This window comes from Dermacentor variabilis, chromosome 8, assembly GCF_050947875.1.
Source record: "Dermacentor variabilis isolate Ectoservices chromosome 8, ASM5094787v1, whole genome shotgun sequence".
Taxonomy (NCBI): Eukaryota; Metazoa; Arthropoda; class Arachnida; order Ixodida; family Ixodidae; genus Dermacentor; species Dermacentor variabilis.
In genome coordinates this window covers 11,078,112-11,090,193 of record NC_134575.1, presented here as the reverse complement: position 1 = coordinate 11,090,193, position 12,082 = coordinate 11,078,112, and the positions used below count along the sequence as shown (strand labels likewise).

Here is a 12,082-nt window from a genome sequence, read left to right as displayed (position 1 = left end):
GGAAAGATAGCCCAGCCTGCTGGATTCCGCTAACAGCTGAATGACTTTGCTTTGAAAAATGTAAACGCTAGGCTTATTCGAAAATAAAAGCTAGTTGTTCAAAGCTAAAATATTAGTTACAGTTCAGCAGCTATATCAAGATCATCCATAACATTTGCGTTAGACGTCCAGGTTTCACTTTGAGACCAGTAACATACCTTTACGAGGAAAATAGCCGTTTAAAAACGCGCATAACCGCCTGACTTTACGGAAAGAAGAGAACCTAACTGGCTTTCCTACAGCCATAAGCTTTTCTACAACCAGAATGATACCCAAATCCTGTCTGCCTGTGTAGAGACTTTCTACTTGTGTGTGCTCCGGGTGTCATTCATGAATTCGAGGCTGACAATGTTTTTTGCATGCACACTGCAATAGTGTACTTGAAGTGGAAGTGGCAAAACCAGTATCAAGCAGACACAATTTACTGTTCGCTCATGTGTTTTATTTATGTCAAGCACGATGTATTGCATGTGCGATACCTTATCTTGTTCTCAGTGTTCATACCACAGTTGTACGCGGGCCTAAGGATGAGAAACTTTCTTGTGATCTATGCAAATTGTGTTTGAGTTTAACAGCGTACATATAACCTAGTAATTCCTGGACTGTCACCGATTGTAGTTTGAAGAAATTTTGCTGCACCAAAGGGCAAAAACCACAGAAAATGCATCGAAATATCACGGACGTCACACTGACGTTTCGAATAAGCGGCAACTAGGTTGAGTGGCCAAATCCTATAAGTAGCTGTTCGGCCTTTATTAATGCTTTAGCATTAGCAGTGTCAAAGTAGAAAAAAAGTGCATGTGTGTGAAACGTGGTAAGCCGGTCAAGGCGTACATGTAGAAGGGGGACGAAAGAGCTTAGAAGAGCGTATATATATATATATATATATATATATATATATATATATATATATATATATATATATATATATTGCAGGAAAAGAATAGGCTGCCTTCGTTGGTGTGGCGTCATAAAATGAAAATGACGTACGCTGAAACACTTTCTTTACTATCCAAGCCGTTCGACAGATTGGGCAGCCTTCGTCACTCTGACGAAGCGTGGCCCCCCTACCCGCCGTGGTTGCTCAGTGGCTATGGTGTTGGGCTGCTGAGCACGAGGTCGCGGGATCGAATCCCGGCCACGGCGGCCGCATTTCGATGGAGGCGAAAACACCCGTGTACTTAGATTTGGGTGCACGTTAAAGAACCACAGGTGGTCGAAATTTCCAGAGTCCTCCACTACGGCGTGCCTCATAATCAGAAAGTGGTTTTGGCACGTAAAGTCCCATAATTTTTTTTTAAGCCTGGCCCACGAAACCGAAACCTTTGGACAGTGAAGACTGTGTTTCGACGTACATCGTTTTCATTTTTGGCGCTATATATATATATATATATATATATATATATATATATATATATATATATATATATATATATATATATATATATATATATATATATATATATATATATATAGTGCAACTGACGGTGGCCTGCTCCGAGGAGCAGGACGTGCGAGAAGTGAACTCCTGGAATGTAGACAACGCAGTTTAAATAATGGATCCGGGGCATCAGAAAGGTGCGACGTAAAGCTAACGCATTGCTGTCACATTTACCGCTAAATCGTACTGATATATTTTTACAGTAATAATGACGCTTTTCCCATAAATTCAGATAAATTATGGCTTGGAAACAATAGTTTACCTGTATGAACGCATTTAATATCTTCCTTTAATGTCTCTTTAGGTAACAACACTTTTGCCCGCGACCCTCCAATACCCTCGACTACCTTCTCTACATTGGTATCCTCGCTGTTAAGTCCTCCAGTCTTTTCAAGTCTGACTTTTTGACATAGAATTGACCGAGTGCTCACACACGACATAATTTCGGCATTTTGCTTTCTTTTCAACAGACCTAAGGATGCACCTAAATCGGGAAAACCAGATCTTGCTGTGAAGCCCATAAATTCTGTATGTGGACACGGTGGCACGGTAGCCAAAGGACATCACGGTCATGGGAAGCTTACCGCTTCCGAATCACGCCGAAGACTTGCGACAAGGAAGGCGTCGTCGACGCCAAAGACCGAAGATCGCCAGTCTTCCTGCGACGCCGGCGCTCTTTTTCCAACGTCACCGTTGCTACCAAGCTCAAGCAAGAAACCGACATCCCCCGCCGACGTCGTGTCTGCGCCCGAACAAGCTCCGGTGCTGAAGAGACGTCTTGAGTCGAGTACCAAGCGACTGGGCAAGGATGCGACGACCGCGGTCACCGCCAAGGGTGGAAGGATCAAGTCGCCACTGGAGAAGACTCGGAACAAGAATGGGGCTCCCGAGGGTCCTTCGGCGTCGAAGGTGCCGAAGACCGAAGATCTGCGGTCTTTCTGCGACGCCGGCGTTCTTTCCCCTACGTTGTCGCCGCTACCGACTTCAGCCGCGTTATCGACGTCCCCCAGTGACCCCGTATCTTCGCCCGAATCAGCACCGGCGCTAATGAGGCGTCCCGAGTCAGGTCTCAAGCAGTTGGGCAAGAAGGCGACGGGGGTGGTCACCTCCAAGGGTGGAGAGATCAAGTCAGCACCGGAGAAGGCTCCGGGCAAGAAGGGAACTTCCCACACTCCAGCGGCGCCCTCGTCCGCTCCGTCCAAGATTAAGCACGGTCACAAAGCCGCGAAGTCACGTAAGAAAACGGCAGGGGCCAACGCGCTGTTGCCGGCATCCAATGCCATGAGCCCTTCGCCTGACAAGGCCTCCAGGGCGGCGAACCACATGGCGAACCAGACGACGACGGCAAAAGCACTGGCTTCGGATGGGAAAACAGCGAACAGAAGAGCATCGGCATCGATGGCTGCACTGCCCAGTGAAAAAAAAGTGGCGTCAGTATCGCCTGCTCGCAAGATTCTGCATCCCAGGCACAAGACGCGAGAGCACATGAGGTCCGGGGCTCCCTCGCCGAAGGCGCCGGTAAAGAGAGCACATTCTCCGAAGCCAGCGAAAGGCAAGCCGTTAACGCCTAGGCTTCCGACCGCGACACCACCTGGTACAGAAAGGGGCAGAGAAGCGCCCGCTGTTACGGCTACGTCGCCCGCTTCGAAGGCCAAGACAGTAAAGGAGCGAGGTCAGATATTTACTCACAAGAGAAAGCCGCACGACGACCACGCATTTTCCAAGGCCGGGTCATCGAAGGCCTCGGAGGGCGCTGCGATCACCTCGCCGACCGAAGGCGGCCAGTTTTTGAAGGTACGTTGTAAGAGACCTGGGTGTGCTCTCATTCTCCATAGTTTAATTGTGGTGCAGAAGTTACATAAACAGGAATAAGGCACCCCAGAAATGATGGCCTACTTTTTGATAGGTGAACTTATCTTTGACAAAAGGGTAGTTACACCTATCGAAACCTTTCTGATGCATTTTATTCCTATTTATTTAACTTTCACATTACAGCGTGCTACTCCACCTGTTGGCCCCCTTCTTGATTTTGGATTTATGTTGCTGCATTGGCCTTCTACTTTGAGAAAGCGTCATAGCTCGAGGTCAAATGCGATTTTCTTGTTTAGATAAATAATGCATGTGGAATAAAGAATTCCTCCTTGGCCAACGGCTAAATAGATGTGAACAAAGCTTGTTGCATTTAGAAAATAAGGTTAGATAGCGCTAGCTCCAGAACTTTTATTTAGGCCTTCGATTGTTCAGCCATTTCGGGCTACAACTGTTCCTCGGATTCTGAATGCTGAGTCAGGGACAAGTTTAGAACCAATTCTGCCTGAATTCAGTGATCACGTCGTCTTCTGTGCGACGTTCAGCCTTATCATGTCGCTCAATGACCCTGCCTAATTTGTCTTGTAGGCACACAACCTGTCGCGCTAGAACTCATTTTTCTACTGAGTGTGTCGTGAACCTGAGAATATTTTTTTTAATGCGAACGCATTACATGGCTCATGAAAGGGAAAATCCGGCACGCGGCCAGAGATGCTGCCAAAAGGCACGTGGTCACAGCCAATCAAACGGACGCGCGCGCCATGTGGTCCGCCGCGTTCTTTGAAGCGCCACCAGATGGCGCTCACCTCGGCGCATTGGTGCAAGCAAATTAAAAGGTGAAAGTGAACGTTGGTTGTCAGAAATACGTGAGAAAAAGAAGGCCGCACCTAGAATATTTTGGAACCACATAAAATTATGAGGCAGGAAGTCAACAACAATACAACAACATATCCCAGGCGAAGATGAAAACAGACTGGAAGGAGAAGCGGCAATAAATTACATCCGAAACGCAACAGCCGAATCCTTCCAAGGCAATGACGAGGTTGTACTTGAGGAAAAAAATAGCATGAAAGAGACCCAAGTGGAAAAGGAGCTGGTGCTGACAAATTTAAACTGGAAGAAAGCGGAAGAGAAAATTCCTAAGCGCACAGCCACAGGGCTAGACGAGGTTCCCGTTAGGCTGATTAATGGACTAGGACCAAAAAGTAAGGAAGCTTTGGTGAAAGCAGTGGTACAAACTTTAAAAGACAGACGAATACCAGACAGTTGGCGACAAAGCAGAATGATTTTAATTTATAAAGGCAAGGGGGAGAAAGATAGAATTCACTCGTATAGACCGTTGACCATTACATCGGTAATATACAGGATAGCAATGCAGGCAATCAAATCAAAGCTTCAAGCTTGGGCAGAGAATAATGGCATTTTGGGAGAACTTCAGAATGGCTTCAGAATAGGTAGGCGTTTAGGTGATAACTTATGTGTTCTTACTCAGTGTATTGAAATATCAAAAGTAGAAAGCAGACCGTTATATGTGGCCTTTTTAGACATTACAGGAGCCTATGACAACGTAGACCGCAACATTTTGTGGGATATTCTGAAAGGGGAAGGCTTAGGTGACGATTGTCTACAGTTTTTGAGAGAGATTTACCGAGAAAATACCGTTTGTGTTGAACGGGAAAGGATGAGAAGCGAGAAGAAAGTTCATATCAACAAGGGACTGAGGCAGGGGTGCCCTTTATCCCCGCTGCTGTTTATGATGTACATGGCGAGGATGGAGAGGGTGCTAGAAGGAAGTAATATCGGGTTTAATCTCTCATACAAACAGGCGGGTACAGTAGTACAGCAGTAGCTCCCAAGTTTTATTTTATGCGGACGACGTTGTGTTGCCAGTTAACAAGCAAAGTTATTTCCAACGTCTGGCTAATATCTGCGGACAGGAAAGCAACAACTTAGGTTTTAAATTTAGGGTTAGAAAATCAGCTGTTATGGTATTTAATGAAAACAGTGAACAGACAGTGGAGATACAGGGCCAGGAAATACCTAGGGTAACAGAATATAAATACCTTGCTATATGGATAAACGAGGGCAATAGATATATGGAAACACAGGAAAAAACAATAACAGTGAAGGGGAAGAGAAATGCAACCATAATGAAGCACAGATCGCTATGGGGATACAATAGGTTCGAGATCCTCCGAGGTATGTGGAAAGGTGTAATGGTTCCAGGACTTACTTTTGGAAATGCGGTTGTTTGCTTTAAATCAGGGGTACAATCAGGACTCGATGGGAACCAAAGGCCAGTGGGTCGCCTCGCACTGTTTTCATTAAATACCATAACAGCTGATTTTCTAACCCTAAATTTAAAACCTAAGTTGTTGCTTTCCTGTCCGCAGATATTAGCCAGACGTTGGAAATAACTTTGCTTGTTAACTGGCAACGGGAAGACTACAAATGAAGCTGTGCAGGGTGATATGGGCTGGAATAGTTTTGAAGTGAGGGAAGCTCGCAGTAAAATTGAGTATGAAGAACGCCTGAGGAATATGGAAGAAAGTAAATGGGCTGGGAGAGTGTTTAGGTATCTGCACAGGAAAAATATTGATTCACAGTGGAGGAAAAGAACTGGGAAGCTTACCAGCAAGTATGTGGCCTGTAGGGTGGGCAACACAGCAACAAAGACGGTCAAGCGGAAAGTCAGAGAGGCTGAAATAATCTGATGGGTGGCGGCAATGGAAAGGAAACCTGCCATGAGTAACTGCTTAAGAGGAGAAAACGAAATCAGGAAAAACAATTTATGATAACTCAAAGGGAAGCCCATTACTTTTCGAAGCGAGATCGGGATGCCTTAGAGCACGCGCCTATAAAGTGAGATATAAGAAGGAACAAGAAGCATGTGCTTGCTGCGGTAAAGCTAGGGAAACTATGGATCATCTTTTATTAGAATGTGAAGACGTCTACCCAGCGGTCGATTTAGGCACCACTGGCCTCCTTGAAGCCCTTGGGTTCAGTGGGAGCAGTGGAAAAGTAAACATGTCTGCAATAGGCATTAGTAAGAGGCGATTGGAGGATTGGTAGAGAAAAATTAGGGAAACGACAAAAAACGGAGACGTACAAAAGCACAGTTAGAAATGGGGGATCAGAAAATCAGGGTATGGGAGTTCATAGTATTTATTCTTTGTATGTTTTAATGTTTAACCTAGGTAGGATATTAGGCAGTATAATAGCAAGAGCTTGGTGGCGCAACCCACCGTCCCGTTCCAAAGGGGACGCTCATAACATCCATCCATCCATCCATCGCGGCACCGGCGGCGGCGACCGTGCGAAAACAAAAAGAACCAGAAAGCTCACCTTTGCGCATAGCGTTCGCCGCAAGCGTTTCCCGGTAAAGAAGCTGCACTTGCCGGGAAGCAGCAACTGTGTGGTCGGCTTATATATAGCGACACGCGTCACGGGGCTGCCAGTCGTTGCGGTGACTTCGACGAGTTCTGTCGTGCGCTTCAATGATCGAACCTTCTACTTCGACTGCCCAGTCAGTATCTGCGCCCGACTCCTTTGGACATCCACGCAAGTACGCGAACGAGGCCGATGCATCATCGGAGATATGTCGCAATGCTTTCACATTCATCTACGTAGGGATACTTAGGTGCCCTTGAATGCTTCTTTTTGCTGTACTGCTCACTGAGCGAGGTGAGCTTGCTTTGTTTGCGCTATGCTGTAGCACTTTGCAAGTGTCGTAAATAATTGTCAACTTGTGAAACATCCTGTACACGTTTGCTCATTCATTTGACGCCATGTTCAGCATTAACGAGTGCCGCTAATATTATACAGGGACCCTATAACGTAAAGCTATTCCGAACATTTCTATTTCAAGGGCCCTATAACGTAAAGCTATTCCAATATGTTTTTACTGCAATCTCCAAATTTGTGTAACCGCCGACGGGTGGTGGCCTGCAGGGTTGTCTGAAGAGACCAATCAAATGCTCACCTCACTTTGGAATAGAAAAGTTTGGAATAGCTTTACGTTCCCCAGCTCTCATAGAGTTTCCTACAAAAATTAGGGACATTAGCCGCAAGTGTTTACTGGCGCTGCACGTATGGCGGTTCGGCCAGCATTGAAGTTGTAGGTAGAGCTTGCTTAAAGGTCGTCCTTTTAGGTTCAGCCGACATTGTGACATTACAAGTTGATTATTTTGAACAAAATATTGCCTCATAAATGCTAAAACTTTTCTATTCTAAAATTCTATTCTATTCTATTCTATGCTAAAACCTATTCATACATATTGCCCTTGTGCGTTTAGAAAAAAAATTATTTCTTGGAAATTTGGAGAGATAAAGCGTAAGAAAACACGCCACGAGGACGTCAGAAGCAATAAGCAGGAAGATTAGTATTACCCATCATTCCTACGGTGGCTGAGGGATCGCAGCGCCAGATTTCCCTCTAGTAATTTTAGTAGGAAACTAAACCGCGACGGCTCTGGCCACAAGTCTTGTTTACCTTATTGTGTTCCTTCTCCTCTTTTCTGAAGGAGCGGCCTCCCACACTGCCTTTAAGCAGCTCGATGTCTGGCATCGTGAGCGAGATGGAGGACCTAAACCGCACAGGCGACAAGCTTTTGGAGCTTTTGTCGCTGCTCGATTCAACGTCTACGCCGCGACAGTCTGGGCGCGACGTCACGAAAACACGCGACTCCACCAGAAAGCCTGCCGTCGCTCGAGCAAGCAGAGAGTTTCAGGCGGGAGCGAAAGAGCCAACAAGCCCGCCATCACGTGCCGTCCAGGCACCGACTACCACCGAGCCACACGACGGGCCGGCAGCGAACGCCCTGGATTCGGGCAGTCCTGTCCGTGCTCCTCGGCCTTCCACTACGTCAGCGACTGCAGTGCATGACGTAGGCAGCGCCCTCACTGGTATCTCCGATGAACTAGCCGTACTTCTGGAGGCGCTGGTGGCTACAAATACGCTTGAGGCGTTCGTAGCTGCCAATCCCTCAATGGCGCCGGACAGCTGCTTTGACGTCAATGTTCCCGGGAGGGCGCCAGTAGCGGATGACCAATGTGGTCGCGCCTTCGGTTGCGCTACAGGTTTAGCGAAAGATAATGCGAAAGTTGACAGGGCCCTAGTTACCGTAAATATGCCTGATGGAAATGCCCGCGATCGCACTCTGACTTTAGATGGTGACGCTAATGCCCCGCGGTCTTCGGTGCCAGCAGATGACGTAGGCAGTGACGTTATGGGCAGGACCAAAGATGATGAGGAAAACCAAGTCGAAGTTGCAAAACTGCTGTTGGCTGCGAATGACGCGGCCGTCATTCTGCACACCCTGGCACTGGATAGCTTCGCCGATGTTTCACGGCCTTCGACGACAATGGCGGACGACGCAGGGAGTGGCGCCGTTGGTCTAGTTATAGGCGAAGCCAAAGACCAAGCCGAGGCTTCCCAGCGACTAGCTATCACATATCAGCCTGAGGCACCGGCTCCCACAGGCGTCCCGGCACCGCACAGCCACACTGAGCTCCCGCCTTCTACGTCAGCTGCAATAGGAGGTGACGCAACCAGTGGTGGAGTCGAGAGAGCTGAAGCCAAAGTCGAAGCCACGAACAAAGTCGACGACACAACGGCTCGCTCTTCGCCCACTAGGCGTAGCAATCGCAAAGGTGGAAGCCGGAACCGAGCGAAATGATGGCTACTGCGTAGATGTTGCCTCGAGCGACAGCACGGCAATGTGCACATTTTACGAAGCTGTCGCGACTTAGAGCCCGTGGCCTTTCTCCGGAACGTTCTCTAGTGAACCCGTGGACCAAGTTTGTCACGGCGTCATTTCGACGAAGCAAATGTACTGTAGATGGCGATTTGACGATTTTTCGCAGGGCGCTATTTCGACATGCGTAATATTGTGGCGCTGAGTTTCGAAGTGGATTAATGAGTTTCGAAGTGGCTTAATCTGCAGAGTTATCCGGACCTTGTTCATTAGCCAAGGAAAGGACATTTTTTAAACGTGACTGCCAGTGAAGCCACGCTTTAGTTACGAACAACAGCATAATGCCTGTATTTTTTTGTGCGTTTACTACATTGCTTTATACAAGTAGGACCATGCACAACTGGTAGTCAAAGGGCAGCTCGTTACCTTGAGTAGGCTACATGCGTGAGACGCAGCGTGCTATCTCCCGCTGTTAGCCTTTAGATAGGTCTCAGTGGCGTGCATAAACGCAGCTTGTGTTATAAAATGACGGTCTGAGACCGTGGTGTGTGTGTGCGGCTCGCGCCCTTTGTTGAATGTGACACCGCAAGTAACGTTCATTGGCACTGCGCCCATCTGTGGATTTTAGTGCGTCAGGTGCCGGGCCTAAATGCTGCTCCGGTGTGGGCGTGGCAGCCCTATGAAAGAAAACATTGTAACTTCCATATCTGATAGCCCCATATCAATTATTTGAGCGTACAGACCTTTGTGTACAGGAACACATGCGATATAGGGACAATATATCAAAGCTAAGAAGGATATCAATTTTGACACTACATACGTGGTACGATCAAATTCACAGGTATATGACCCGTGAATATGGTGAGCTTTGCCCGCAAGTTAGCGAGATAGAGATACGACAGCTTGAACAGGAAAGGGGCAACCTTGAATACAGTTCCCGATTATTTTACCATGAGAGGCGTTGGTCGAATAGTGCATAACTTTTTTGTGAACCCTTAGGAGCTGTAAAATTCCAGGCAAGCGTGTCCTTCAGCGCGTAAATTGGAAGTAAATTGAAATGTTCTGTACTGATATATAGTACTTGAAATGTTGTTTCCGAGGGAAAACACACATTGCTCTTGCAGGAAACGAGTGAAGAGCACTATTTCGGAGAAGATGCTTGTCGGAAATGTTTGAATTCTGAGGGAAAGTAAGGCATGTTGTTGTGTTAGTCGGTTCATAGATTCAGTGAAATTTTAAACTGCGCGAAGAAGACAGGACATGCACATAAACATAGACGCACGCACAAAGCGCAGACTTTCAAATTTCAACAACTTTCGTGAAGGCAGGGAGTTTATAAGGTTCTACAAAATAGAAAAAAAAAACAAGGAACAATCGCGACGAAATTGTGCACGTGGCAGTGACAAAAAATAGCAAGGCCACCATGTGTATTGAGCGCGCGGGAGAGTCTTAATGCGCCCATCTTAGAAACCTATTCCCTTCCTTCGTAGTGATAAAGAGGGTGAGCTAACGCAGTAGCCACCCTTTTTACCAATGTGGAATGCCTCGATGGCTTCTTTCTGTTTTTGGTTGTGCCTTTGAAAGAAATTTAGCCTGTTCCCGATACGACAAACAGCTTTTGCTGTCACATCTTTTGCAGTGCAAGTGGAGTGTGCGCTGCAAGAGCGTGAACTTCAATGAGCGCGCACAGGAACACAAATGATCCATGCGCGCCGGGACGGGCAGTAATCTCCCCTTTGTGGGGATGATGTAGCGGGCTGCATAGCCCCCGAGATTGCTGAACGCGTGATAGTTCTTGTGCGTTTGTGATCATGGAGGCTGTTATCGTGAGATCAGGGTAAAATCGACAGTGCGATATATAAACTTCATCGGCATTTTCTATGTATTCGTCTAAAGGCATATCACAATTTATCTTATTATTGTTTGAGGTTCAGTTGTGTTGCCTTCTAGTCTTTCAACATTTCTTTCGGAGAAACAACCTTAACACTATATTATCACCTAAATTCTAGCTGATAAAGGAACCACCACTTTTACAGTCTATGTGTCGCTTAATCTCGACTACGTTTTCCACATAATGTTCCCGCTATCCGTAAATATACTTCTTGCACCTCAAATATTTATTTATACTGCGAGGCTTTTTAAGAGTAGTTACACAGCCGTATTTTTGTGCGATGGCGAAAGGCGACGTGCGACAGTGTCTTCGGTATCAAAGGGTGATCAAAGAACAGCTAGGGTCCCATCCTTTGATACGTAATCATAAAATTGGCAGTTTCAAGCAGTGAAAGCGATAGCAAGGTTTAGCGTTGCATTTGAACTTCTCAGACGGTGTTGTAACTATGTGCTCATTCGACATGTTGGCCCGAAGCAGCACACGAGGCAACTCCTGTTTGGTAGAAGGGTACTATTGCAGGAAACGCTATGGCCCCGGCAGCTACCAGGCGTTCTCTGATGCCTGGTAGCTGCCAGAGCCATAGTGTAGTCATGTGCGCCGCCAGTGATGTTGCAGCCGTCGCATCTCGACACTGCACAAGATAAGACCGACGGGAAACAGTCGGCATTAGTCAGCGTTCAGGGAAGAAAAGTTGCACGGATTGCGATAGCAAATTAGTAGACAGCTATGCGAACTGAGGATAGTAGTTTTGTTGGCCGTATAAACACGTGAACATTCACTTACTAAATAAATTACCAGCCATGGTGTCACGCGCGCACAATCAAACGAACACATCCTACTCGATGACCGCGCAGACTCGCTGGCAAAGCGCTGGAGTGAGGAAGTGCGCCAGAAGCAGCGAGCGACTTGACCATCGTGCTGCCTTTCGCTCCAACGCGAACTGAGCGGCGATACCACAACGCACACGAAGGTATCAGTGCGCTCTGTCCCCCTCACAGGTCGCTTGCAAGATAGGGCCCGCGCACCGACGCGCGGCCACGCCTACGCAGCCGCAGCCGGAGTAACCTCCTCCCCCCCGATGCTTCGCATGCGACGGAAGGTGGCGCGCTTCCTCCCCGCTTTCCTCCCTTGCGCGTGCGAGGTTGAGCTGCCATCGTTGGGTGACCCCTCTAAGTTTCACTCACACATGCAGTATACGGCGCGCGG

The 12,082-nt window shown here is 47.3% G+C and overlaps 1 protein-coding gene across 1 annotated transcript; it reads left to right on the top strand.

The window, feature by feature from the left end:
* The first annotated feature begins 1,879 nt into the window (after window positions 1-1,879).
* Window positions 1,880-11,875, top strand: LOC142589610 (uncharacterized). Its single transcript, XM_075701111.1, has 2 exons — window positions 1,880-3,274; window positions 7,813-11,875. The coding sequence occupies exons 1-2, from the start codon at window positions 2,528-2,530 to the stop codon at window positions 8,965-8,967; spliced, it is 1,902 nt and encodes a 633-aa protein (XP_075557226.1). The 5' UTR covers window positions 1,880-2,527; the 3' UTR covers window positions 8,968-11,875.
* Window positions 11,876-12,082: the final 207 nt, after the last annotated feature.